The sequence below is a fragment of the Herpailurus yagouaroundi genome, unplaced genomic scaffold (genome assembly GCF_014898765.1).
Source record: "Herpailurus yagouaroundi ecotype Mexico unplaced genomic scaffold, PumYag 193, whole genome shotgun sequence".
NCBI lineage: Eukaryota > Metazoa > Chordata > Mammalia > Carnivora > Felidae > Herpailurus > Herpailurus yagouaroundi.
In genome coordinates this window covers 6537525-6564191 of record NW_024412424.1, presented here as the reverse complement: position 1 = coordinate 6564191, position 26667 = coordinate 6537525, and the positions used below count along the sequence as shown (strand labels likewise).

Genomic DNA, 26667 nt, shown 5'->3' with positions numbered 1-26667 from the left:
GCTGGCGCCCGCCTCGGCGCGCTCCTCCCGCGGGGCCCGGCCGGGTGGTGAGTCCGGGGCCCGGGGCGGGGGCCCGGGGGTGGCGGTGAGGCCCCGGGGGGGGAGGGGCCCGGGGCCCGATGCCGCCAGGCAGGGGCAGCCCGGGTGAGTGGTGGGCAGCTTCGGTCCTGAGAGTTGGGACCACACTTCTCCGCACTGAGGGAAACTCTGGCGGCTCCGCCTGTAACGCGATTGGGAGACAGAGGAGGTGGAGCTGCTCCTCCGCGCCCCCTCCTCGCCGCCGCCGCTGCCACAGCCGGGACGGCCGGCCTCTTCCCCGCCCTCCCAGGACCACTGGTGGGGTCCTTGCCCCGCGGCCGAGGGAGGAGGGAGGAAGGTCGAAGAAGAGCCGATGGGGAGGTCTAGGCTTGCCTTCTGTAGTAATAGCCCTTCCAGGCTGCGCTCAGCGCAACTGACAAAGGCGGACTGTGAGCCTTGTACCAGGCATCCCCAGAGGGAGACCCCCCACCTCCCTACACGACCCAGGCAGCGGGTGATTGATGAGCGCTCCTGAGTCCGCGCGGGTGTTGCGTAAATGGTGGGCCCCTCCACCCCACCTCGAAACACAGACAACAGGGCGAGCAATGTGCATTACAGTGCTGCCGGTGAATCTCTTCTCCCGGGTGGACCCTGGGAGCTAAGCAGGAGAAGGGGAGGGAAAGTCCAGTTTCCCATTGATCCCCTTAAATGAGGGCTGGGGTACCACCCCTTCAGGTGTGGAAGGGCAGAGTTTGTTAGCCCCTTTGGTTGGTGAGGACAGCCCCAGGAGGGCCCCAGAGCTGCTTTCTCTTTGCAGATAGAAGTTAGGCAGCTGAGGGCTCTGCTGAAGAGGTCTAGAGAAAGATGAGCCCAGAAGAGACCTCAAGGCAGGCCTGGGACCTGGGTACAAGCAGAGTTAGGCTTTGCCTGTGAGTTCGAATGGGGCCTGAGATCTCGTGATCCTGTAAGTTGAGGACACGAGGCCTGGCTCCAAACCAGCCTTTTCAGTCTGCTCTGGCTTGGATATTAATAAAGTGGGCCTGACACCTTGTCCTTTGAGAGGCCAAGTGGCTGGAACAGGGTGTGGGTCCCGTATCTCCCCTTCTGAGTGGATTTCCTTGGTTGTGAAATGGGGGTTCTTTCAACATGTGAGGAACACCTGCTTTGTGCTAATATCTGTCTTAGTTGCTGGGGCTCCTGCCTGCAAGGAGCTTTAAGTCTAGAGTTGGGAGAGTGGAACAGAGAGAAAAGTGTCTTTGGTTGGTGCCACTAATGCCAGGCACACACATTTCATGTTTAATGGTCAGAGCAGTCTTGCTTCCCATTCTGCAAATGGGAAATCTGAGGCTCAGCCCAAGCCAGAGCCGCAGTACACACTAGAGTGGTAGCTGGGATATGCCCATTCCATCCTCCACACAGGGTGGACTCCTCAGGAGCCTGGGGGGACATGGAAAGCTCTCCTGGGAGATGGTTGGGAGTCAGAGTTAACTAGATAGAAAGGGAGTGGGCATTCCAAGCAGGGAGGAGTGTGAAACAGCCCACAGTTAGGCCAGCAGGAGCTAACAGCATGTGTGGGGGAGCCCTGGCATAGATTGGATGGAAGAGGGCGTGGACTGGAGGGGTTTGACCTTTATTCTTCAGGCCTTGGGCTGCCCCAAAGACAGGGGAGAGATGTGTTCTGATTCTGCTTGAAGATCCTGTGAGGTAGGAGGGGTGGCCTTTAGGGGCTGGGGGCTGCTCTGGCCAGTGGCAGGGGTTAGGTGAATTCGAGTGCCTCGAGATGTCACCACCCCTCTTTCCCTCCTCCCCCACCTGTGGTATGTGGGGAAGGGTGAGGGTCCTGCTTCAGTGATTGAAAGAGTCCATCACTTTTCCCAGAGTGGGTCAGCCTTCAGCCTCCTATGTGGCCTGGCCAGGAGCTCTTCTGATCCCTCCCATCCTCCTGTGGGCCACTTGACCCAGTTGTGACTTTACATTTGGGGAGTGTCTTGGTTGCTGCCCCTTGAGGGTTGGAAAGCTTTGGCATGCAGTAGGCTCTGAGCAAATGTTTGTAAGCCAATGACAGAGTGACTCTTGGTCTAACTATGGACCCTTTGCCCCAGGCACATCCCTGGGCAGGAGGCTACTGGAGGGAGTGCAGGAGGTAGCCTCTGCCCATCCTCAGACAGACCCTGTCTTCCCAGAGGAAGAAACTTTCTTCCCCGACCCCTTGGAAACAAGGTGGGGGGCTCCTGGGAAGCCTGGCCTTGCCATAGTCCTGAGTTCACGACTCTCCCTGCTATCCCCTTTCCCCCACCCCCTCGGGTAGCAAACAGAGGCGGCCTTGTTCCTGCTCCCATAGAGCTGCCCTGTTCTCCTCACACTAAAAATGGAAACCCCCAAGCTATTTCGGGAGCAGTGCCCAGCTGGGCTGTGGCCATGGCTCCCCTGCTCCCACCAGGCGGCCGGACCCCCCTCCGAAACTTATGCCCAGTCCACTCACTCCGGGACAGTCTCAGCAGCACCTTGGTGGGGCCTTGGCGGGGAGGAGCCGACCCTAGCTGAGGGAAGCTCTCCCTCAGGCAGACTGGCCTCTGGGTGGTGGGAGGAGCTGGGCAACGTGGCCTGGGCAGAGGCGAGTAGGGGAAATATCTCCCGGCCTGGCCTGGGAGCAGCACTTCCCCAACCTGGTGCTCCTGGCTGGGGACCACCCGGGGCTGGGGAAGATGGTGTTACCATGGTTTTCTGCTTCAGCAGGCCTTAGCTGGGGCCCACAAGGAGGGATCTGTGAGGAGAACAGACACCCAGGGTCTGAGGAGGTCCTGGGGATAGACATGGTGACTTCCTCTGGGACAACCCTCCTCCAACCCTGGGCCCTGGCTCTGCTCTGACCTGCAGGAGGAGAAATAATAGCAAGAGATGCCCTGGCTTCCACACCCCTGTAGGACTTAGGGCTCAAGCAGGGAAGTGTGCACGAATCTGTATGTGTGGGTATCTGAATGTGGGTGGTGGTGTATATGTCTTTGCTGGGGGGTGTGACATGCCCTTGGGCGGAATGCCTATTTGTACGTGTGTGTTCCTGCGTGTAAGGAGGCTGTGTCTTTGTGTGAGTGTTTAAGTGTGTGGTACATGGGTTGTGTTCCTATGTGTGTCTGTGCGACGTGGACACGCCATCTCTGTATGTATCTGCACGTGTGCAAGTGCCCGTGTGCCTGTGTATGGGTGTGCACCTGCAGGGCCGGCGGCATGTCTGCTTCTTGGTGTGTGCAAGCCTGTGTCCATGTCTGTGCCAGTGGCAGTTTGGGCTAGACAGCTCCTGGCCTGTGTGGAAGGTGTATAGCGGGGTGCCCTAAGAGGACAGAGTTTGGGCAGAGGGTGAGAAAGAGACAGTAGCTACGAAGGGAGAAGGGGCTGCAGAGGACAGGGCCATGCTGGGGGCCTGGCTGGGCCCCGCCTGCCATGGGGCTCCTTCCTAGTTGCCCTTTCCCAGGCCCTGAGGGTGCCTGGTTCCGCTGCCCTCCCCCTCCCTGTGTGGGCTCTGAGGAGGCGTCCCCTGTGGAATGTGTTTGGTGGCCGAAGGCCAGGCTGGGCCCAGTTCCATTGGCAGGCTGGGCAGCGGGAAGGGGAGCCCGGGCTCCCACATGCCTGCAGCCCAGCCCCCAGCTTCATGCTCTGCTATCTCCCTGGCTAGGTGACTCCCACACAGGTCATGCTGTTGTCTCCTGATCCAGCCGGCCCTGCCAGGTGAGCCTGACCTCACACCTAGGCACCTGGAAGAAGTGTGATTCCTGCTTCTTAGGGCTCTCCAAGGTGGCATCCAGTCATTTAGGTCCCAGTCCTGGCAGCCTCAGTCTCCCTCATCTCTTCATTGGTTTTGTGGATTCCTTCTGGATTCCTGGCCTGAACAGCCCTTCATCCAATTCTTGCTCTGCTCTAATGTGCAGATGGCCCATGGGACCTTGCCCTCCCTCTTTCCCCCCTGCAGGCAGCTGACATCTGTGCAGAGGGGTCCTCTCCCTCCTCGGGGTTCTGGGCCCCTCCTTCCCATCACCTGCTCTCCTGCCTCTCCAGGCCCTGGTCCCTGGGGATGGGATATTTTTCACATCTCTACCCCTCTAGCCCCTTACCCTCGGACCCTGTGGTGACACAGGGCAGTGCAGGGAGAAGCGGGGGTGGGGTAGGATGGAGGTCTCCTGAGAGAATAGTGCTTGCAGGAAATGGACAGTGTTGAAGTTTCCAGGAAAGATCTCCTGACCCCTTGCTAGTGTGCAATCCTGGGGTCATCCTGGACCACAGTGCTGTCTAAGCCTAGGCCTCCTCTGGTCACTCCCCCGGTTAGGAGGGGCATCTTAGCAATGTCACGGGCTTACCTCCCACAGTAGCCCCTCAGCACTCCATCTCTCTCCTTGCCAGGTGACCATGCCTGCCCTCGGCCCAGCTCTTCTCCAGGCGCTCTGGGCTGGGTGGGTCCTCACGCTCCAGCCCCCTCCACCAGCTGCTTTCACTCCCAATGGCACGCATCTGCAGCATCTGGCACGGGATCCCACCTCAGGTACCCTCTACCTGGGGGCCACCAACTTCCTGTTCCAGCTGAGCCCTGAGCTGCAGCTGGAGGCTACGGTGCCCACTGGCCCTGTGCTAGACAGCAGGGACTGCCTGCCACCTGTGATGCCTGATGAGTGCCCTCAGGCCCAGCCTACCAACAACCTGAACCAGCTGCTCCTGGTGAGCCCAGGGGCCCTAGTGGTGTGCGGGAGTGTGCACCAGGGGGTCTGTGAGCTGCGGCACCTGGGCCAACTTGAACGACTACTGCTGCGGCCTGAGCGGCCTGGGGACACCCAGTATGTGGCCGCTAATGACCCTGCAGTCAGCACGGTGGGACTGGTGGCCCAGGGCTTGACTGGGGAGCCTCTTCTATTTGTGGGGCGGGGATACACCAGCAGGGGCGTGGGGGGTGGCATCCCTCCCATCACAACCCGGACCTTGTGGCCACTGGACCCACAAACTGCCTTCTCCTATGAGGAGACGGCCAAGTTGGCCGTGGGCCGCCTCTCCGAGTATAGCCACCACTTTGTGAGTGCCTTTGCACGTGGGGCCAGTGCCTACTTCCTGTTCCTGCGGCGGGACCTGCAGGCTCAGTCTAGAGCCTTTCGTGCCTATGTGTCCCGAGTGTGCCTCCGGGACCAGCACTACTATTCCTATGTGGAGTTGCCTCTGGCCTGCCAGGGTAGCCGCTATGGGCTGATCCAGGCTGCAGCTGTGGCCACATCCCTGGAGGTGACCCAGGGGGAGGTACTCTTTGCTGCCTTCTCCTCGGCCGCTCCCCCCACTGTGGGCCGGCCTCCGTCAGCAGCTGCTGGAGCATCTGGAGCCTCTGCCCTCTGCGCCTTCCCCCTGGACGAGGTGGACCGCCTTGCTAATCGCACGCGAGATGCCTGCTACACTAGGGAGGGCCGCGCCACGGATGGGGTGGAGGTGGCCTACATCGAGTATGACGTCAATTCTGACTGTGCACAGTTGCCTGTGGTGAGTCCCAGCTCGTCCCTGTCTGGCATTCACGGCCAGGCAGCTGCCCGAGGAGTCCAAAGGGAAGCTGGTGGTGTGGGGGCTGATCAGGTCAATGGATGTTATGTGCTTCCTTTGTGTCTGGGTGATGGAGATGCCTTACGAAAATCGTGGCACTCGGGACAGAGGGCCATTCAGAGTGGGGCTTGGACTGCTTGCTGCAGAGGTGGTATTCGTGTAGGTGGACTGAAGGTGTTTGGGGTCCTAGGGTATGGGGCAGGGACCTAGAATGTGGGAAGATGGGCCCTGTTGTTTTACGTTATTGAGCAAGAGAGGCAGGTGAGGTTGAGGCTTGTTTGGCTCGAGTCTCTGGATAGATAACACAGGGGAGAAACCACAGCTAGGGGGACTGAGTGAGGAAGAGGTGGCAGGGACCCAGGGGAGTGGACCTGGACATGAAGACGCAAGCTTTGAGAGGCTTTGGGCAAGTGGTCCGGGGGAAGGCTGAGTGCGTACCCTGGGGGAAGGCCAAGGGTGTGGGAAGGTGGAGCCCCAGATAGGTGGGGATCAAGAGCGGGGTAAGGGGCTGCTGGAGATAAGCAGCTGAGGCCCCACTAAGGATGCAGCTGTGGGCAACATCAGGGAGGGCTGGCAGAGACACTAGGGGTGGGGATGAGGCTGTCCAGGGGCTCCTTAAGGGAGGGGGGATGGAATAAGGCCGTCCAGAGAAGAGAGTCATTCAGCAAAAGCTGGCTGGGCCAGGGGATGGGGATGTCCAGGGAGGGCCTTACTGGTGCTTCTTGCTGCCTATAGGATACCCTGGATGCTTATCCCTGTGGCTCAGACCACACGCCCAGCCCCATGGCCAGCCGTGTCCCCCTGGAAGCCACGCCCGTTCTGGAGTGGCCAGGGATTCAGCTAACAGCTGTGGCAGTCACCATGGAGGATGGACACACCATTGCTTTCCTGGGTGACAGTCAAGGACACCTACACAGGGTGGGTCCACAGGAAGTACCGGGCCCTGCCCCAGGGTCTAGAGGGAATAGGTTGCTGGTGACCCAGCCTGGGAGGAGCTATGCCTGTGACCCCTGGGACACACCCCTGGCCCTAAGGCTGGGAGAGATGACTTAAGCTTCTCTTCCCAGAGCTGGATGGTATTTACCTGTGATCTCCCCCACCCCCTGCCCAAGGGCTGGGTGGGATGACTTGTACTAGCAGAAAATTCTGCTTGTAGATTGCTTCGTTGTGGGAAGAAGAGAGGGCCTTGGGCCTATGGCCGTGGACTTGGGTCCCAGAACTTGTGGTCTCTGATCTCAGGTCTACTTGGGCCCAGGGAGTGATGGCCACCCATACTCCACACAGAACATCCAGCAGGGGTCTGCAGTGAGCAGAGACCTCACCTTTGATGGGGCCTTTGAGCACCTGTATGTCATGACCCAGAGCACAGTGAGTGCCAGGATCTGGCTGCTGGGAGGGGCCTTGGGCAGGGCCAGGGACCCATATGTGGAGGAGTCACTGGTGTTTGGATTGCTCTCACAGCTTCTCAAGGTTCCTGTGGCTTCTTGTGCTCAGCACCTGGACTGTGCCTCTTGTCTCGCTCACAAGGACCCATACTGTGGGTGGTGTGTGCTCCTTGGCAGGTCAGTGCTCCACCGACTCCTGACCCATTCCCCAACCCCAACCCCCACCTCCTGCCCTCCCTGGTCCTGCATAATGGCCCTGTCCAGTATTCCTGGTCCTTGGCCCTTGACTTGCAGCCCACGACCCCTGGATGCCCCAATCCCCTACCTCCATTCTCCATCCTGGGCATCAGTGCCTTGCCAGGGCAGACGTAGCCTAGTGTCATGGCCCACCTGAGGGTCCCGCCCAGGTCCCCAGTATTGGAGATGTCCCTGCTCCGTGAAGGTACATCCTGGTCATTCTCCTGCAGGTGCAATCGCCATTCCGAGTGCTCACGGGGACAGGGCCCAGAGCGGTGGCTGTGGAGCTTCCAGCCTGAGCTGGGCTGTCTGCAAGTGGCAGCTATGAGTCCTGCCAACATCAGCCGAGAGGAGCGGAGGGAGGTGAATGAGCAGAGCAGGCACATGCCTCGTGGGGAGGACTCTGGTGATGGGTCAGGACCTTGCATTTTAATGTCAGATGCTCTAAATACCATGTGGCCCTATACAAGTTGCTTGTCTTGGGGCCTTGCTTTCTCTGTCTGCTTCTAATCCAGGCTAGAGGGCATTTGTGAAGGCTTGAGGGCTGGTGGCCACTGTGCCCCCTCACATTGGGTGCTCTGGAAACACAAGCCCTGGTCTGCTGCCCGGTGGCTCCAGCAGCATGTCCTGGCCTCTCTGTCCAGGTTTTCCTGTCCGTGCCTGACCTGCCACCCCTGTGGCCAGGGGAGACGTATTCCTGCCAGTTTGGGGATCACCAGACTCCTGCCCTGCTGACCAGTTCTGGTGTGATGTGCCCTTCCCCGGACCCTAGCGAGGCCCCAGCACTGCCAAGAGGAGCCGGTGGGTGAGAGAAGGGGCCAGCCCTGGGGCCTGGGAGCCCCACCCTCCTCCCATCTTGCTCCAGGGGGTGTGGTTGGGGTGACGTGTGATTCCGAGTGGGGATCCCTGAAATAGCATTTTTCTCTGGGCCCCCTGGCTAGTCCTCAGTCCCCTAAAGTGCCCATTTTGTGTCCTATGGGCTGTGTTCCCCAGATCCCGGGTGCTAACCCCACTCCTCAGCCTGGGCCCTCTCTCCCACACTGCAGACCACGTGTCAGTGAGCGTGGAGCTCAGGTTTGGCGCTGTGGTGATTGCCAAAGCTTCACTCTCCATCTATGACTGTGCAGCAGTCTCTGAGCTCCGCCCGTCTGCACAGTGAGTTCCTCCCCGACACCCCCAGCACCCGGGCTGCCCCGTGGCGACCTCTGCCCCATGGCTGTGCTCTGTGCAGGTGCCAGGCCTGCGTGAGCAGCCGCTGGGGGTGTAACTGGTGTGTCTGGCAGCAGCTGTGCACGCACAAGGCCTCATGTGACGCTGGGCCCATGGTGGTTAGTCAGCAGGTGAGTGGGACCTCCAGCTGGGCCCCACAGGGGTTTGGGGTTCCCTTTGTGAGGGTTTCTCTGATGGCCCGGGGTCTGTGTGCCTGCCTGCCCATGTGAGGCTCTGTTGTGAGCACCCGAGCTGCTGTGTGTGACGGACTCACTGGAGAACAGCTGCTGGTGTCCCGCCTGTTTCAGGGAGAGGACCTTTGTAGCTGAGCGGCAGGGGAGGTCTGGGCCTCAGGTCCCGCCTCAACACAGATGCCCCTGGAGCCTGCCCTCCCCGCCCTCTTTTGGAGAATTAACGGGCTGTTTTTGTTTCTCTTTTCCTTGGTCTCCTTTCCTCTTAACACACCCTTTGCCTGCCTGCCACCTGCTCCCGCGCCTGCCTGCTGAGTGGCCCCTCCTGTCTTTCTCTGCTTCCCCCTTCAGAGCCCGCTTCTCTCCCCAGCCCCTCCCGCAAGAGATGTACCCACCCCCTTCCCACCTGAAGCCCCCCAGACCCCAGTCACCCCTGCTCCTGACACCCTTCCCGTGGAGCCTGGTGCCCCCTCCACAGCCTCGGATGTCCCACCTGGGGATCGCCCTTCCCTGCTCAGCCCCTGGGGGCCGGGGGCGGGTCCTGGCCCCATACCTGCCTCAGTCTCCACAGAGTCACCTCTCCATGAGGAACCTCCCCCTCCCGACCCCCCCAACAGACGTGGAACCGCTGTCCCCGCCCCCACTGACTTCGGACCCACGGCCACACCCGAGGACCTCTTGGCCTCCCACCCACCGCCCTCAGATGCAGCGGCACTGCCCCCTGCCCCTGCAGACCCCGGCCCCGAGGCCGACCCCTCCGTGGCACTCTTGGACCAGCCCCCCGGCACTGCTCCCGCCACCACTTTCCCAGGGGCCGCTGGCTCCACGAAGCCCGCTCTGGACTGGCTCATGAGAGAAGGCGGAGAGCTGCCTGAGGCGGACGAGTGGACGGGGGGTGACACACCCGCCTTCTCCACTTCCACCCTCCTCTCAGGTGATGGAGACTCGGCTGAGCACGAGGGCCCTCCCGCCCCCCTCATCCTCCTGTCCAGCCTGGACTACCAATACGACACCCCCGGGCTCTGGGAGCTGGTGAGGCCCAGCCCAGGAAGGAGGCCTCCAGGGGAGGGGATGCGGGACAGACTCAGGAGGGGTCGAGGGGCAGGGTGGGGTCTGCAGCTCCACGCCGGCCTGGGCCCTGAGTTGTGCGCAGGGAAACGACCGAGGTGATGGGGTGGGCTCCATAGACTGCCTTGCTCTTGGTGTCTCCAGGAGGAGGTGAACTGGGGGGCAAGCTCCTGCCCTTGTGTCGAGAGTGTTCAGGGCTCCACGCTGATGCCAGTCCACGTGGAGCGAGAAGTCCGGCTGCTGGGCAGGAACCTGCGCCTCTTCCAGGTGAGCGTGTCCGGTTGCAGGCATATTGGCGGCCTCCTTGGCTGTTGACAACTATACCTGAGCCCTGGAGAGCAGGAAGAGCGCCTGGTCCCACATCTCGGCCCTGACCCTGGGGCTCTGCTAGCGGCCCTGCGGGACTCACTGGGGCCAGCTCCTAAAGCTGCCTCAGCAGCTGTGTCCTCTGCCCCCAGGACAGCCCAGGAGACCATGAGTGTGTGATGGAGCTGGAGGGCCGTGAAGTGGTAGTTGAGGCCCGGGTCGAGTGCGAGCCACCTCCAGAGACTCAATGCCACATTACGTGCCGGCAGAACCAGGTGTGGGTCACGAGTGCCTGGGTGGGCAAGGGTGTGCCGGCCACAGGCTGGCTACCAACCTCAGCTGGCCACACCACATTCATCATCCCAGCCCCACATATAACCCTGTGACCTCGAGGGAGTCTGAGTACCCTGGCTCTGACCCTTGACCCTGTGGCCTCACGGGGTCCCTGTCCCCCAGTTCTGACCTCTGACCTTGTGCTCCCACAACTAGTCATTTGGTCCTTTCTCTGACCACCACCGCCCCCCAGGCCTGATGCCTCCCCCAGGCCCAGACTCTGACCACACTCCCATTTCTCCAGCTCAGCTATGAGGCTCTGCAGCCAGAGCTCCATGTGGGGCTGTTTCTGCGTCGGGCTGGCCGTCTGCGTGTGGACAGTGCTGATGGGTTGCATGGTGAGCTAGCTGGGGCCTCTGGGGCCACGGGGCTCCTCCAGGCCTGCCTCTCACATTTGTCTCTGCCCCCCCCCTGCGCGGGACAGAGCGTCCCCCCACCAACCAGTGGTGCTGTATGACTGCTCCGTGGGACACGGGGACTGTAGCCGCTGCCAAACTGCCATGCCCCAATATGGCTGTGTGTGGTGCAAGGGAGAGCATCCACGTTGTGTGGCCCAGGAGGCTTGTGGCGAGACTGAAGCTGTGGCCACGCAGTGCCCCGCACCCCTCATCTACTCGGTGTGTTGAAATGCTGGCATGTCCCTTCTTCACCGCTGCCTATAACGTTTATTTATTTTTGACACAGAGAGAGACAGAGCATGAACGGGGGAGGGTCAGAGAGAGGGAGACACAGAATCTGAAACAGGCTCCAGGCTCTGAGCTGTCAGCACAGAGCCCGACGCGGGGCTCGAACTCAGACCACGAGATCATGACCTGGGCCGAAGTCGGCCGCTTAACCGACTGAGCCACCCAGGCGCCCCCACCGCTGCCTTTAGAGGGAGAGTGGGGTGCTGTGGGCCCAGGGGTCCCGAAGGTGGGAGTCTGGGACTGCCTTTCCAGGCTGCCGAGGGTTGACTGGTGGTGGAAGTGAGCAATCCGTGTCTTGGAACAGGTGGAGCCGCTGACTGGGCCTGTAGACGGAGGCACCCGTGTTACCATCAGGGGCTCCAACCTGGGTCAACATGTGCAGGACGTACAGGACACAGTCAGGGTGGCTGGAGTACCCTGTGCTGTGGATGCTCAGGAGTACGAGGTCTCCAGTAGGTGAGTTGGCTGGACTGACAGGAGTTCGGCACCCTTCATGGGCTCCCCGGTTGGCTTTCCTGCTCATGGCTGCCCATCTACTACTCCTCTGCCTTTTCCTCTTCCCCTTTGCTTGTTTCTGGTCACAATGTCTCAGAGCTAAGGTTGCCACTTGAGGCCCTGGAGCACCCACTTCGGCTTTGTGCACGGACTTGCATGTTCCTGGCCTGGACTGCTGGGGATCATTGCTGGGCCTGGGCCCAATCATTGCCTAGAACCAACAGGTGGCCCCATCTACATGTTCTCACTTGGTGTTCTGAGTCAGCATGGTTGTAGTTGTGGCAGCAAGGTTCTCAGATCCCAGATGGTTGTGCTCAGGGGCTGGGTTTCTTTTTTTTTTAAGTTTTTTTTTTTTTTCAACGTTTATTTATTTTTGGGACAGAGAGAGACAGAGCATGAACGGGAGAGGGTCAGAGAGAGAGGGAGACTCAGAATCGGAAACAGGCTCCAGGCTCTGAGCCATCAGCCCAGAGCCTGACGCGGGGCTCGAACTCACGGACCGCGAGATCGTGACCTGGCTGAAGTCGGACGCTTAACCGACTGCGCCACCCAGGCGCCCCAGCAGGGGCTGGGTTTCCACGAGCTGTCCTTTCTTCCCCAAGCACTGCCCCTGGAGGGCTTTTCCGGGCACAGACTTGTGGCCCGTCTGCTGAGTGCCAGACTCCTTGCCTAGTCCCTGGGACCCCGGTTGCCTTCCCAGGGACTGTAGCTGATAAAGGTTCTGGGTCATGGTAGTCTGGCTGGCAGTAGCAGGGTCTAACAGTGCCCACCCAGGACATTTCCAAGGAGATATCCACAATCAGCAAATCCCAGACCCGGCTGATATCAGGGTTACCTGGAGAGCCTGTCCAAAGCCACCATAGAATGGGTCCTTCAAGCCTACCCTCAGAGATCTGGATTCTGTAGGCCTGTGCTGGGGCTCCGTGATCTGTATTTTATTAAAAAAATTTTTTTTCAATGTTTATTTATTTTTGGGACAGAGAGACAGAGCATGAACGGGGGAGGGGCAGAGAGAGAGGGAGACACAGAATCAGAAACAGGCTCCAGGCTCTGAGCCATCCGCCCAGAGCCTGACGCGGGGCTCGAACTCCCGGACTGCGAGATCGTGACCTGGCTGAAGTCGGACGCTTAACCGACTGCGCCACCCAGGCGCCCCGTGATCTGTATTTTAAACCAGACTTTGCTAGAGCGTGTGGTATTCCCCCTGTGTGTTATGACCAAGAACTTTCGGTGACTGTCTAGACTGTTAATGATTCTAGAACCATGAGACTAGAGTAACTTATGAAGTGATTTATAAAGAGATTAAAATATTCTCTGGCCGAGGTCTCTCCTGGGTACTTTACATATCACTTGTTCTGTTTTCCAAAGTGTTGGCGGTGACTGTTACAATGTCACGGAGTCGAGCCACTGCCAGCTTCACCATGGGGACATTAATTTGTCCCAAGCTTCTCTGTTTTCTGGCTGAGAACCAACATTTTCTTAGATTGCTCACTTTCCCTTTCCATCTATCCCCAGACCTGATTAGAAGCTTCCAGGGACTTTTTTTTTTTTTCACGAGGAAATCAAGTTTCCACCACTTTGCAAGTGGTGTAGTGTGAGTGGTGATGGCAGCTAGTTAGGCCACTCATCAGTTTGGTGCTCGTCCCTATAGCCAGCCTCAGAGGGCTCCTTGTAAATTTGTGCCTCGCACAGAGGTGAATTCCTCTCGGCAGGGGGCCCTAGGGTTGGACTTGAATGATTGAAACCATGCATATTAACTCTCAGATGCCAAAGCCCCCTGGTGTGCCATCAGGAATTCCCCCCAAAGCAAGAGGATCTCTGTCAATCTTGGGAGCGGGGAGAACACCTCATTTAGTGGGGCAGCCAGCTCAGTTTGAGGGGCCCTCGGTGCGGCCCGGCACCCCAGCCTGCCTTGTGCCCACAGCTTCGTGTGTATCACTGAGGCCAGTGGGGAGGAGGTGGCTGGCGCTGTGACGGTGGAGGTGCCGGGAAGAGGACACGGTGTCTCAGAGCACGACTTTGCCTACCAGGTAAAGTGGCTCCCCCGCCAGCCCGTCTGGTTTCGCCTTCCTGGGGCTTCTCACCCGGGGCCTTCTTGTCTTCCTCAGACTCCCCCTGCTTCTCTGTTTGTGGCCTCATGTCTGCCTATGTTTCCCTATCGCCCTTCCCACAGGACCCGAAGGTGCATTCCGTCTTCCCAACCCGAGGCCCCAGAGCGGGGGGGACCCGCCTTACCCTGCACGGCTCCAAGCTCCTGACTGGGCAGCTGGAGGACATCCGAGTAGTAGTTGGAGACCAGCCTTGCCACCTGTGAGGGCTGCTTCCTCATTCTGCAAAAAATCTGTGTGCTGTAGGGAGAACACAGAGGGGTGGGATGCTGGGAGAGCAGAAAGGGGGAGAGGGCCAGGTCTGCTCCATCAGAAAGCGGCCAGACCCTCCCTCAGCTGGGGCTGTCGGGGGACTGTGGCCTCCAGGGTCACGTGTGGAGCTTGCAGTCAGCTCTGAAGGGAAGTGAGCTTGGGCCTGAGGGGGTCCCATGTCCTGGAAATCATCCCTGTCCCCTTCCTGGCCTGCCTTCCACTCATCCCTCCCTTCCCCAGGCTGCTGGAGCAGCAGGCGGAGCAGCTGCAGTGTGAGACCAGCCCCCACCCCACGCCTGCCACGCTCCCTGTGGCTGTGTGGTTTGGGGCCGCTGAGCGGAGGCTTCAACACAGCCAGTTTGAGTACACATCAGACCCCAACGTCACCTCTGCCAGCCCCACCAAGAGCTTCCTCAGGTGCTGGGCCAAGGGCATGGCCTCATGGCATGCGGCAGGGAGGTCTTTGCAGCTCTACTATGTGGGGAGGTTGCGGGGCTTTCTGTGGAGGCCGTGACTCCCGTGCTGCTGCTGGGGAGAGGGCCGAGGGGCTTTGGGCCGGGCTGGCCCCAGTTCTCATAAGCCATGGGTGGTTCACGGTCTGTGTTGCAGTGGAGGACGGAAGATATGGGTCCGTGGCCAGAATTTGGATGTGGTACAGACACCAAGAATCCGAGTGACTGTGGCTCCGAGAGCACCGCAGCCCGGCCAGGGGCTTGGGCGGAGACGCCGCGTGATCCCAGAAACAGCGTGCTCCCCTGGAGCTTCCTGTGGTGGCCATCATGTAGGACACCCACGGGCGTCCCCTGCTTGCACTAGAGTAGCCATCGCCCTCATCACTCCACACTCCACCCCGTGCACAGCCGTGGGTGGCGGATACCAAAGAGGCTGTTGCCCTGTCTTTGCTGGGCCCCCTTCCTGAGGATGGCCCTCAACTCTCCTCCCCTGTCTTTCCTCTCTGTGGCCCAGTTTGAGGAGCCGTGCCACGTGAACTCCTCTCAGCTCATCACGTGCCACACGCCTGCCCTCCCAGGCCTGCCTGAGGACCCCTGGGTCCGGGTGGAATTCATCCTTGACAACCTGGTCTTTGACTTCGCGACACTGAACCCCACACCCTTCTCCTATGAGGCCGACCCCACTCTGCAGCCCCTCAACCCCGAGGACCCCACCGCACCATTCCGGCACAAGCCTGGGAGTGTACTCTCTGTGGAGGTACTGTTCCCGCTCACACACAGGGGCGGGGGGCTCACGACCCTTCACTTTGCTGGTCATTGTGGCTGTGTGTGCCAGAGGGGGCATGAAGGCAGAGCAAGGGCCAGCGGACAGACCTGGCTCCTCACCCTTCACATGTGAGGGCTGAGGGGCTGGTGATGGGCTGCCTCGCCTGACGCATCTGGCTGGAGCCTGGGGCCCCACACACTCTACGGCAGGAGTCTGAATGACAATATGTAAATGGCCTGGCACACTCAGTAGCTGGGTGGTGTGGTACACAGTAGGCGCCTGGGCTGATGCCCATTTGGCAGCCTGACTCAACGTGAACAAACACTTGGCATGGGTTCTGACACGTGCGGTAGGTGGGCATTCTAAAAGGCCACAGGTAGACAACCCGGCATCGTCCGCCTGGTGGGCCAGCAGACACAGTAGTGGCTCTGGCTTTGTTAGGTGACTGGGCAGGATTCGGGGGCAACTTTATGTTGTCCAGATTTTGAGCTCTGGAAAAGTGAAGATGTGAGGAAGAAGGATGGGAAGGGTAGAGAAGGGTCGGGGGGCAGCTTAGAGGATAGCCATGGACTATCTCCTCCGATACAGGGGAAGAGGTGCTGACCCGGCATCAGCCCTGCTCCCGGGGGTGGGTGTCAGGACCATCCTTCCCACACTTGAGGGGATGGGATCTGAGTGACCCCTCATGTTCCAGGGGGAGAATCTGGACCTTGCAATGTCCAAGGAGGAGGTGGTGGCCATGATAGGGGACGGCCCCTGCGTGGTGAAGACACTGACCCGTCACCACCTGTACTGCGAGCCCCCCCTGGAGCAGCCTCTGCCCCAGCACCACGCCCTCCGGGAGGCGCCCGATGCTTTGCCTGAGTTCACGGTCAGTGAGTGGGCACTGGGTTGGGCCGGGCATCAGGCCTGTGCTGAAACCTTGCTCACAGGTGGCTCCCCACATAGGTGCAGATGGGGAACCTGCGCTTCTCCCTGGGCCACGTGCAGTACGATGGCGAGAGCCCCGTGGCTTTTCCCATGGCAGCCCAGGTGGGCTTGGGGGTGGGCACCTCTCTTCTGGCTCTGGGCGTCATCATCATTGTCCTCATATACAGGTGGGTGCAGCCGGATGTGGCTGGGCTGGGGCAGGTAGGGGGGTGCAGCTGGATGGGAAGGGCAGACTAGGCCAGGGGTCAACAAAATTTTCCTATAAAGGGCCAGAGTACCTATTTTAGGCTTTGTGGCCGGGTGGCCTCAGTTGCAGGGGCTCAACTCCACTGTTGCAGAGCAGAAGCTGCCACGGACCATATGCAAACACATGATTGTGGCCGTGTGCCAACAAATCTTTATTTACAGAAATAGGTCGTGGGCCAGATTTGGCCTGCTTGTAGTTTGTTGATCCCTGGGCTAAACTCCTGGGCTAGACTGGATGTGGGGTGTGATTTGCCCAGGATGCGACAGGCCAAATTATTCTGGGCTAGGCCTTGGCTTGGCTGGGCATGGCTGGGTCAGACTGTGCCGGCCTAAGCCAGGGTGAGGCTGGGGTAGACAGGCCTGGGCCATAGGCACCAGCAAGGGCTCTGGCCTTGTCTGGCCTTCCCCTTCCTGACCTTGGTGCTGAGCAGGAGGAAGAGCAAGCAGGCCCTGAGGGACTATAAGAAGGTCCAGATCCAGCTGGAGAATCTGGAGAGCAGCGTGCGGGACCGCTGCAAGAAGGAGTTCACGGGTGAGGCTGCAGAGAGTAGGCCCGGAACATGTTTCAGGGCCCTGTGAAAGTCTGCTCCCGTCGGGTGGGATCCACGCCCAAACCTGGCCTCTTCTGCCCAACAGACCTCATGACTGAGATGACTGATCTCACCAGTGACCTTCTGGGCAGTGGCATCCCCTTCCTCGACTATAAGGTGTATGCTGAGAGGGTCTTCTTCCCTGGGCACCAGGAGTCGCCCTTGCACCGGGACCTGGGTGTACCGGAGAGCAGGCGACCCACCGTGGAACAAGGGCTGGGGCAGCTCTCCAACCTGCTCAACAGCAAGCTCTTCCTCACCAAGGTGCCACGCACGGCCCCACCCCAGGCCTCCCCACATCTGTCCCCTCCTGGCCCCACCCCTCCTGCCCCAGCCCCGCCCCTTCTTTGTCCCTCCTTTTCTGAATGGGCCCCTTCCTCCTTATCCCGCCTCCCTGGCGCCAGTTCATCCACACCCTGGAGAGCCAGCGCACCTTCTCAGCTCGGGACCGCGCCTACGTGGCATCTCTGCTCACGGTGGCGCTGCACGGGAAGCTCGAGTACTTCACCGACATCCTCCGAACCCTGCTCAGTGACCTGGTGGCCCAGTACGTGGCCAAGAACCCCAAGCTGATGCTGCGCAGGTCTGTGTGGCTGTCAGAAGCCATGGGGGCCTTGTGGTTATGAGGGCTGGAGCCAAGGGCTGCGTCAGACCCTCTGGGGTTTAGGGGTTCACAGAACAGGGAGCCCAGAGGCCCTACCTCTGACCCTGCCCCTCCCCTTTCCTGTCATCCTAGGACAGAGACCGTGGTGGAGAAGTTGCTCACCAACTGGATGTCCATCTGCCTGTACACCTTCGTGAGGGTGAGAGAGGCAGACGTGGACGGGGCTTGGGCTCCCCTCCGGGGCGAGGTGGGACTCTAAACCACACAGCTTCCAGCCCCGTTCAGTCCAGACACTCCTGCCCAGCATGTCTCATTCACCTCAGGCCCTCTGCAGTCTGTCCCCTTCCCCAGTATGGGCCATGTCCCATACAGCTCTGTTTCATGCCTGTCACCTGCCCTGGGGGCCCTCACTGGCTGTCACTTCCCCAGGACTCAGTAGGGGAGCCGCTGTACATGCTCTTCCGTGGAATTAAACATCAAGTGGACAAGGGGCCAGTGGATAGCGTGACTGGCAAAGCCAAATACACCCTGAATGACAACCGCCTTCTCAGAGAGGACGTGGAGTACCGTCCCCTGGTGAGGGAGGGAGGAAGGGAGAGGGATAGGGAGACCGAGTCAGGGGAGGGATAGGGGGAGGGAGGGAAAGAGAATGTGAACGTGCATATGCTCAGTGGTGTCTGTCCCTGGTGAGGATGAGGAGGGTAAGCATGTGTGATCATTGTGAATGGCTGGCTGCTGGAGAGAAGCCTTTAGATTAGTTTAGCAGCATAGAGGCTTGAGGACTAGATCTCAAGGCAGAAGGCCTTGAGGATGGGCCCTCAGGCTTGAGATGGGGTCAGAGTGAGATAGGGTCACAGCAAGGGTTTGGGGAGCAGTCCACAAGCCCTTGGACTGGGCCAGGGCCTGAGCGTTTGCAGGACCATCATCTCAGTGTCCTGCCAGTGATGTGATGTGCCCACCAAGCCAGGAGCCAGCTCTGTCAGTCTTGTCCATCTCTTCCTCCGGGTTGCTGTCCCCTTAGTGGAGTGCCTTCTTTGGTGGCCCACGCAGGGCACCTTTCCTGGTGATCCACGCAGGATACCTTCCTTGGTGGCCCACGCAGGGTACCTTTGGGAAAATCTCATTCAGGCTCCACCAAACCTGCCCCCTCTCAGGCCGGTAGGAATCCTTACTTCTTATGAAGCTTCTCTCAGGTGCCTCAGCCTGACCAGTTGAGCCAGGAACCTGGGGACCTGAGTTAAGAGGGACTTGTGTTCACTTGTTTTTTTCTGCCATTCACCCCGTAAACATTTACTAGTGCACTGTGCTGGAGGTGGGGTCAGAGTGGAGGAAGCCGCTGTCCCTAGTGGGGGTGGACGGCTAAAGAGATAAGAATTAGGGAGTTGTTGGTGCCGAGAGGTCAGAGCCAGTGGCTTCCTCATGGGTCGTCCTTGACCTTGTGTGTTGGTCATCCCATGTGTGGCATGAGCCCTGATTGCTCCCGCATATACCTCGGTAGACCTTGAATGCACTGTTGGCTGTGGGGCCCGGCGCAGGAGAGGCCCAGGGTGTGCCCGTGAAGGTCCTGGACTGCGATACCATCTCCCAGGCCAAAGAGAAGATGTTGGACCAGCTTTATAAAGGAGTACCTCTCGCCCAGCGGCCAGACCCCCGTACCCTGGATGTTGGTGAGGGTGGAGGGGAAGGGTAGCCTGGGGACCTGAGCCAGGGTGCAGGCTGGGCTGGCCCTGGACCATATCGCTCAGTGGGCACAGGGCAGAGGCTGGAACGACCTCTCACATGGTGAGGGGCCCCTGATCCTAGTCTTTGGAGGGGTTGGATAAGGCTGCCCCCTGACGGTGGGGCCTGTGTCCCTGTGGAGGAGGAGGTAGGCTCCACCACAGGAAGGGTGTTCTGGAAGCCCTGGACCAAGTCCCAACTTGCTCTTGCAGAGTGGCGGTCTGGGGTGGCTGGGCATCTCATTCTTTCTGACGAGGACGTGACTTCTGAGGTCCAGGGCCTGTGGAGGCGCCTGAACACCCTGCAGCATTACAAGGTGGGAGGAGTAAGAGCGGGAGGCGGGGTAGGCGGGGTGGGGCTGGTGGAGGGGTCACCAGCTGTGATTAGCAGGTCCCAGATGGAGCAACTGTGGCCCTGGTCCCCTGCCTCACCAAGCACGTTCTCCGGGAAAACCAGGATTATGTCCCTGGAGAGAGTGAGTATGCCCCCCACTTCCAGCCCCTACCCAATCACTGTCCTCTGCCCCTGCTTTGCCCAGTCCCCAGTACTGGGGCAGATCTTCTGGACCTGAGGGTAGGCTTGTGTCTACCTCCCTTCCACCTAGAGAAGCCCTCAACCTATGCTTCCACTCCTGGAAGTTGGCAGGACGCTGGGGTCCCAGGGGACGTGGTACCTGATGAGGGATGACGAGCTGTGGGGTCTTGGCGCAGGGACCCCAATGCTGGAGGATGTGGACGAGGGGGGCATCCGGCCCTGGCACCTAGTGAAGCCAAGTGAGGAGCCAGAGCCTCCCAGGCCTCGGAGGGGCAGCCTTCGGGGCGGGGAGCGCGAGCGAGCCAAGGCCATCCCTGAGATCTACCTGACCCGCCTGTTGTCCATGAAGGTGAGGCAGGAGGGAGTGAAGGCTGGGGTCAGGGATGGGACAGGCCGTAGGTCTGGGCTGTGGGGGAGGGGACGGCTACTTATGGGGTTTGGGTGTGGTGTGGGGCTCGCATGGGCATAGTGCCGTGAGGTGTCTGAGGCCGGGCTGGGGCCGAGGTCCCCTGTCCCCTTGCTGACCGTATGTCCTCTGTGCTTCCCCTCCCCACCAGGGCACACTGCAAAAGTTTGTGGACGACCTATTCCAGGTGATTCTTAGCACCAGCCGCCCCGTGCCGCTTGCTATCAAGTACTTCTTCGACCTGCTGGATGAGCAGGCCCAGCAGCATGGCATCTCCGACCAGGACACCGTCCATATCTGGAAGACCAACAGGTGGGGGTGGGGCAAGGCGGGCCAGGTGTGTGTGGGGTCTTCTCTCCCACCCCCCCCCCCAGCACGCTCACTGGCCCTGCCTGCCCTACCCACAGCCTGCCGCTAAGGTTCTGGATCAATATAATAAAAAACCCGCAGTTTGTGTTCGACGTGCAGACATCTGATAACATGGATGCAGTGCTCTTGGTCATTGCTCAGACGTTCATGGATGCCTGCACCCTGGCTGACCACAAGCTGGGCCGGGTGAGTGGGTCAGGGTGGACACGGAGGGCACGAATGGGGCAGGGTAGTATGGGCCAGGTATGGACAGTGTTGTGTGTGCGCCGATTCCAGGCTTGGCTGAGAATGTCGGGGAGGAGGGCTAGGGGAGGCCTCTGACTCCAGCCCCAGGCTGGGCTTTGTCCCTGAGCTCCCCGGGAGGTGGCAGTGATGACCCCTCAGGAACCAAATCCACCGGGCAGCCTGGAGCTGTCCTGTGATTGTAGGATCCACATGTCTACCTGGAAACCAACCTAGCGGCCCCACCATCACCTCGGGCTTACCTCCTCCAAGTCTGGGCTCACCATAGCCAGAGGCCCAGGGATCAGAAGTCACCCTGCCTTTTCCTCGTTCCCTACACGCAGGGGCAGAGGAGGTATCTGCCTGTCGGTGCAGTGTAGACGGGAGAGTCCAGGCAGTGAGCGCCAGGCATGGGCGAGGCGCTGGTGAGGGGCGCTGGGAAGCAGAGAGGAATGGCCAGGGCTGTGGTGGTGGCGGGGTGTTGTCACAGTAGTGAGAGCCAAGGGAGTCCCATGACAGATAAGGGGTCCCTGCTGCAGTGACTCAGGCACCCAGCAGGCAGGGCCTGGGGCTCTGCAGGCCTATGCAGGGAGCTGTTACCTCTTGAGGGATCGATCTCTAGACTTCTGTGAAGAAACAGAATGCAAACTTCTACTCTGTAGTGCTGTCTTTTGAGAGCAGTTTCTATTCTGTGTGTTCTTGTCACTGTGCCTACAACGAACCCCACCGCGAGGACCGGGGAGGGCTACCTCGGGTGGAGGCTGTGTGGTGGCTGGGGTTTTGCCCAACCTTCACCTTGCCTCCCCTTCCCAGCAAAACTGCAAATGCTTGCTGGGTAGCTCAGGAAGAGTCCAAACCAGGAATGCCTAGGGTCCCCCCCGCAGAGCGTTGGTGAGAAGGCATGCATGCTGACTCATGACTCAGGCCCAGGGATGCATCGCTGCCGCACAGGGGTGGCGCCATCTTACCTCACCCTCCCGGCAGCCGTAGGGTGAGGCAGCAGGTGCCGTCCAGAGCTCAGAGCTGGGATTGGAACCCACTGCAGTGGTGGAAGATGTGTCTGGGTGTGTTACAATGTGGGCTCTGACCTGAGAGACCTGCTTCAGGTGCCAGCTCGGCCACTCAGAGTGAGGTGGTGTGGGACAAGTTACTATATTTTCTGGGTCAGTTCCCTGATTTTTATATTTTATTTATTTTATTTGTTAAGTTTATTTCTTTGGAGAGAGAGAGAGAGTGCATGTGCAAGCAGGGGAGGGGCAGAGAGAGAGGGGAGAGGGAATCCCAAGCAGGCTCCACACTGTCAGCACAGAGCCCGATGTGGGGCTCAAATTCATGAGCCATGAGATCATGGCCGAGCCGAAGTCAGACACTTTACCGACTGAGCCCCCAGGTGCCACAGTTTCCTGATTTTTGAAATGATTATGTGGGGAATGAGCAGCACATGGAAAAGCGGCATTAGGGCTCCCTATGGCACGGTGCCCTCCCACCCTGCATGCCGGTTCCCTGCTGGATCCAGGTGGAGGCATGTGGAGCTGAGAAATGGCTTTGGAATAATTGGGGGAGAAGCTCGAGGTGACAGAGTGGAGGTTGGATATCGGTGGAGGGGAGTGGGCAGAGGAGGTCCTTGCAGAGGGAAATGGGCCAGGGGCACCAACCATCCCAGTTGCCTGGGACTGAGGGGTTCCTGGGATATTTAGAACGGAAACGGTGCTGGGAAAATTGGGACCGTTGGTCACTCTAAGGGGACGCTCCTCTTTCTCTCCTGCTGACGCCTAGGACTCCCCCATCAACAAACTTCTATATGCTCGAGATATTCCCCGTTACAAACGGATGGTGGAAAGGTATGAGGGCGAGGAAAGGGTCTGGAAGGGGGATGAGTGGACCGATTGATGGATGTTTATGGCTGCAGCCGTGGGATGGGCCCTGTGGGGGGAGGAATGGTTTGTTTACCCAGCAGCTGGCCGTGGTCTCTGGCAGGTACTACGCAGACATCAGGCAGACCGTCCCCGCCAGTGACCAAGAGATGAACTCCATCCTGGCTGAGCTGTCTCGGGTATGGCCCTCCCTCTGCTTCTTGGGTTGGACACAGGCCTCCTGCCATGAGGATCCTGCTGTTTTGCAAGGAAGCCCTTGGGGCCTCAGCGATCCTGCGAGCTGGTTGGGGGCAGGACACATACCATCCCCATAAATGCAGAATGTTCTAATGGCCACTATGAAAGACCAGGGCTCCCAACATCTCACTACAGAGCAGCAGGCGCTTGTCCCGGCAGCTGCCACCTGACCTGACTCGGCCAGCTGCTTGGGTGCCTGCAGCCCGTGTTTGGGTCTGGGGACGATGTATCCAGAGCAGTGAGGTGGCTGGGATTCAGCCCCAGGACAGCTCAGGTCAGTCTGCCCGTGTCTTCATACAGCATTGCTTCCGTTGGTGTAGACGTGCCCCCACCTACTTTTAAAACAGTCTCCAAACATAAACTCCAGGGAACTTAGTGTTTCTGAACACTAAGTGATGGAGGACCACAAGGACACAGAACACGCAACAATAGCAGCTACGATTTGGTGGTGGTGATTTGATTGTCCTCTCGCCTGACCCCCATAGGAGCTCCACAGGTTGGGCGCTATTAGCCCTGTTGTCCTGATGAGGAGATGCGGGCTCAGAGATGGCCCCATGGAGGGGCCCCGTGCAACCTCCCGGAAGATGTGATGGAGATCAGAGCAGACCTAGCTGGGTCACAGCCCGTAAGCGGCCGCTGTCCCACTGGGCTCTGCAACCATCTGGGGTCCCAGCTGCCGCCTTGAGGAGAGAGAAGCAGGGCCCTGCTCACGCTGCAGACCTGGGATCCCTGGTCTGTAGGCAGGGCTTCCTGCTGCAGGCCCTGTCCTTTCTGCCACCTCCTCCCCATTTCCCAGGGGTCCTGTGGTTGGTGACAATGCTCGTCTCTCTTACCTCTTCTCCTTAGAACTACTCTGGGGACCTTGGGGCGCGAGTGGCCCTGCATGAACTCTACAAGTATATCAACAAGTACTATGACCAGGTGGGCAGAACCCTGGGCCCTGATGGAGGGAGGGAAGGGCTATGACTAGTGGTCTTCCCCAGGCACAGAGCAGGGTCAGGGCAGGGTCCTGGTATCTCCCCTGCTCTCCCTGTCCTTGCCCTCTCCTCTGGGGCTCCTCGGCAGCAGCTGGGATGCCGGGGGATCTGCCAGGGTCTGGAGATGGTGTGGGGGATGGTCTGGGAAGGACACAGCTGCTGCCTCTGCCCCCACCTTGTCCTGGTCCCCATCCCTACCCGAGTCCCCACAGTGGCAACCTGCTGTGCACGGCCAGAGAAGAAGGTCCTGCCAGGAGTGGGTGAGGGGACGGCAGAGCCAGCAAGGGGGCTGTCTGGGGAACTTGGACTGGGCCCCAAGATCACAGCACCTACGAGTCAGCCTGCTAAGTGTCTGCCAGAATCGTCCTCTCGGATGTTTGTGTGACACCAACGATGTGGCTGCTGCTGTTCAGCGATGAGGAGCCTGCCTGGTGGCCGGCCTGGGGGATAGTCATTTAACGTGAATTCCAGGCACCCCAGGCTTGCTCAGGCAGTGTGAGCTCCTGCATGAGGGAGGCGGGGGGGTGTGGTACCTCATGTACCCTCGTGTAAACGGCACAGGCCAGCCCCCCCTGGGCTCCACCGCTCCCCTGTGGCAGCCCTCATTTGTGCTTATGTGGTTGTTGGTGTTGGGTCAGAATCTGTCTGTCCTGCCATCAGTGAGCCTTGCGAGGGCAGGATCACACGTGTCCCATCATTGTGGGGTCCCTGCTCCATGCCAGCACCTGGAATGGGAACACAGGAAATGCTTGCTGCCTGGTGGGGGCAGGGGGAGCCAGGGGACTGGAACAGGGCTTCTAGGGGTTTCGTGGGGGGAAAGGCTAGCATGGTGGGTGTGGCTGGGCTCCACTCAAAACAATTTTTACTGGTGGAGGTAAAACCCCAGCAAGGCCCCGAGGAAGTGAGACGGCTCGCTGAGGCCCCCAGTTGTGCCGCAGTACCTGAGGAGGCCTGCTGAGGGCTGTGGGTGCATGCGGTGGCTGGTAGGCCCTGCTGACCGGCCGGTGTCTGTTGCAGATCATCACTGCCCTGGAGGAGGATGGCACGGCTCAGAAGATGCAGCTGGGCTACCGGCTCCAGCAGATCGCAGCCGCTGTGGAGAACAAGGTCACGGACCTGTAGGGAACTGGCCAGCCCTGGCCTGCCATTGCCTCAGCCCTGCCCAGACAGCCCTGGAACCGTGAGGGAGAAGCTGCCTTCTTAGATGCCTGTAGTACCTGACGAACAGAGTTAGTGGAAGGTGGCCCCCGGGCTCCTGGGGCCTCTGGCCTGGGCCCTCCTGGACCTACCTCGCAGGCCTGGGGCTGTGAGGCTGATGAGGTGGTGCCCAGCCTGCTCCCCGAGCCCAGTGACCCTGTGGGCTCTTTTCTGTGTGACGTCGGTCTGTGGGGAGTCAGGGACTCAGGGCTTCCAGAGAGTGGCTGGAAGGGCCTCCAGCCTCTGGAGAAACTGTACTGTTCCTGAACACTGGTCTTTGTCCCACCGGGATTCCGAGGGGAAGGAGGAGAGCCCCACTTCCTGTCCTTTCCTCCTCCATCATCCCTGACCTCAGTTTAGCTGCCTCCAGCCTTTTGCTGCTGCCACGTTCCTAGGTCCGAGAGTTGAATGCCTTTCCTAGGCCACTACAAACTGACCCCTTGTCAGGGCTGGCTGCCTCAGGGCCACCCTGCCTCAGAGGCAGCGAGTGGGGAGGGGCACTTGCTGCAGGGACCTGGGGGAGACCGGTGGCCCCACTGACCCAGCTCTTAATTAAAGGATAACACACTGCTTGGCGTCTGATATGTGGGCTTGGCCCAGCCCCTCCCTTGGTAGGAGGTGCCTGATAGGCACGGGGAGGGGGGGGGGAGGGGGCAGGGGGGATCTGTACCCTGGATGGGGGGTGGGGGTGGGGTCTCAGGACCCCCATGCAAGACTTCAGACTGTCAGGCTGGCCGGGCTCTTTTTGGCTCCTGGGCAGGCCTGCTGGGGTGAAAGCATCTGGGAGGGAAGTGAAAGCCCCATTCAGTCTGGGCTGGGGAGCCTGCGACCCGAGGTGGAGGGGTATGAGTCCCTTCAGGGGCTCTGTGTTGTCTGCAGCTCAAGTGTTCTAATCTAATGCCACCATCCGGGTCTCGTTGTCTGGAAGGGCAGTGGGAAAGGAGGGCACCGGTGCAGGCAGCTTCAGGGAGAGTGGGTCTGGGGGCCCTCTTCCGCAGTCCTGCTTCCAGGCTCTCCACACCCCTGTTGGCTGGGGCTGTTTGAAGGTTCTCCAGGATACTGAGTTGTCCCCTCACTCCAGGAGTCTGGGGTAGGGATCCCAGCGCAACTGTCTGCCTGTGTAATGGCTGCCTTGGGTGGGGTTTCCTGATTTGTACCTGGAGGTGAGCTTCCAGACTGTCTCAGTTGGGTCTTGTGTTGCTAGGTCTGTGGGGCTGTGTGTTGATGCCCCTTTGACTGAGACCACCCTTGTCCTCCGCCAGAGGCCAGCCTGCCAAACAGAAATATTCTAGAATCTTGACATGGCTCTCCCCCTTGGCTCTCTGCTGACTCCCCAAGCCCATAGACCTCCCAGCCTCCCTTCCCCTCTGACTAGGGGCCCCACCCCCACTCGGGTCTTCACTGAGTTTGAAGAGACAGAGGCGGATAGGATTTTAGGAGTCCCTTCCCTCCCTCTCAATGGTCCTAGATAAAACCATCTCAGAGTCCTTGTCCCTATAACAGCAGGAACCACACTGGTCTGTCCATGCCCACTGTGGTCACAGCTGCTATTCTCTGTTCTGATGTCCCTCCCTCCCCATTTCTGCCCAGTGTCGGGACCACAGTCAGAGAGGTCAGCAGTCGGGCACCATCATTTGGAAGCATGGGTGCTTTAGTCCTTCAGATAGTGGCTCAGAATGGCTCAGACTCCCTCA

General features: G+C 59.8%; 1 protein-coding gene across 5 annotated transcripts in view; it reads left to right on the top strand.

The window, feature by feature from the left end:
- PLXNB1 (plexin B1) overlaps positions 1–25543 on the top strand; it is a 26368-nt gene extending 825 nt beyond the window's left edge. The window contains exons 1-38 of one of the 5 annotated variants that reach the window (XM_040445261.1): positions 1–47; positions 3689–3741; positions 4411–5523; positions 6316–6498; positions 6820–6948; positions 7042–7142; positions 7433–7565; positions 7847–8003; positions 8249–8357; positions 8434–8542; positions 8954–9634; positions 9815–9937; positions 10129–10251; positions 10554–10647; positions 10754–10926; positions 11300–11451; positions 13415–13520; positions 13664–13800; positions 14091–14267; positions 14460–14631; positions 14817–15059; positions 15763–15939; positions 16017–16165; positions 16676–16776; positions 16881–17098; positions 17239–17417; positions 17571–17637; positions 17868–18014; positions 18937–19105; positions 19370–19473; positions 19548–19632; positions 19868–20040; positions 20249–20409; positions 20505–20652; positions 22465–22529; positions 22666–22741; positions 23646–23720; positions 24794–25543. In XM_040445261.1, the coding sequence (XP_040301195.1) occupies positions 4417–5523; positions 6316–6498; positions 6820–6948; positions 7042–7142; positions 7433–7565; positions 7847–8003; positions 8249–8357; positions 8434–8542; positions 8954–9634; positions 9815–9937; positions 10129–10251; positions 10554–10647; positions 10754–10926; positions 11300–11451; positions 13415–13520; positions 13664–13800; positions 14091–14267; positions 14460–14631; positions 14817–15059; positions 15763–15939; positions 16017–16165; positions 16676–16776; positions 16881–17098; positions 17239–17417; positions 17571–17637; positions 17868–18014; positions 18937–19105; positions 19370–19473; positions 19548–19632; positions 19868–20040; positions 20249–20409; positions 20505–20652; positions 22465–22529; positions 22666–22741; positions 23646–23720; positions 24794–24898 (6408 nt within the window). In that variant the 5' untranslated portion in view covers positions 1–47; positions 3689–3741; positions 4411–4416 and the 3' untranslated portion in view covers positions 24899–25543. Of the gene's footprint in view, positions 48–115; positions 3742–4410; positions 5524–6315; positions 6499–6819; positions 6949–7041; positions 7143–7432; positions 7566–7846; positions 8004–8248; positions 8358–8433; positions 8543–8953; positions 9635–9814; positions 9938–10128; positions 10252–10553; positions 10648–10753; positions 10927–11299; positions 11452–13414; positions 13521–13663; positions 13801–14090; positions 14268–14459; positions 14632–14816; positions 15060–15762; positions 15940–16016; positions 16166–16675; positions 16777–16880; positions 17099–17238; positions 17418–17570; positions 17638–17867; positions 18015–18936; positions 19106–19369; positions 19474–19547; positions 19633–19867; positions 20041–20248; positions 20410–20504; positions 20653–22464; positions 22530–22665; positions 22742–23645; positions 23721–24793 lie in introns of those variants that run through there. The other 4 variants (XM_040445262.1, XM_040445263.1, XM_040445260.1 and 1 more) reach the window with 4 other exon arrangements.
- The last annotated feature ends 1124 nt before the right edge of the window (positions 25544–26667 follow it).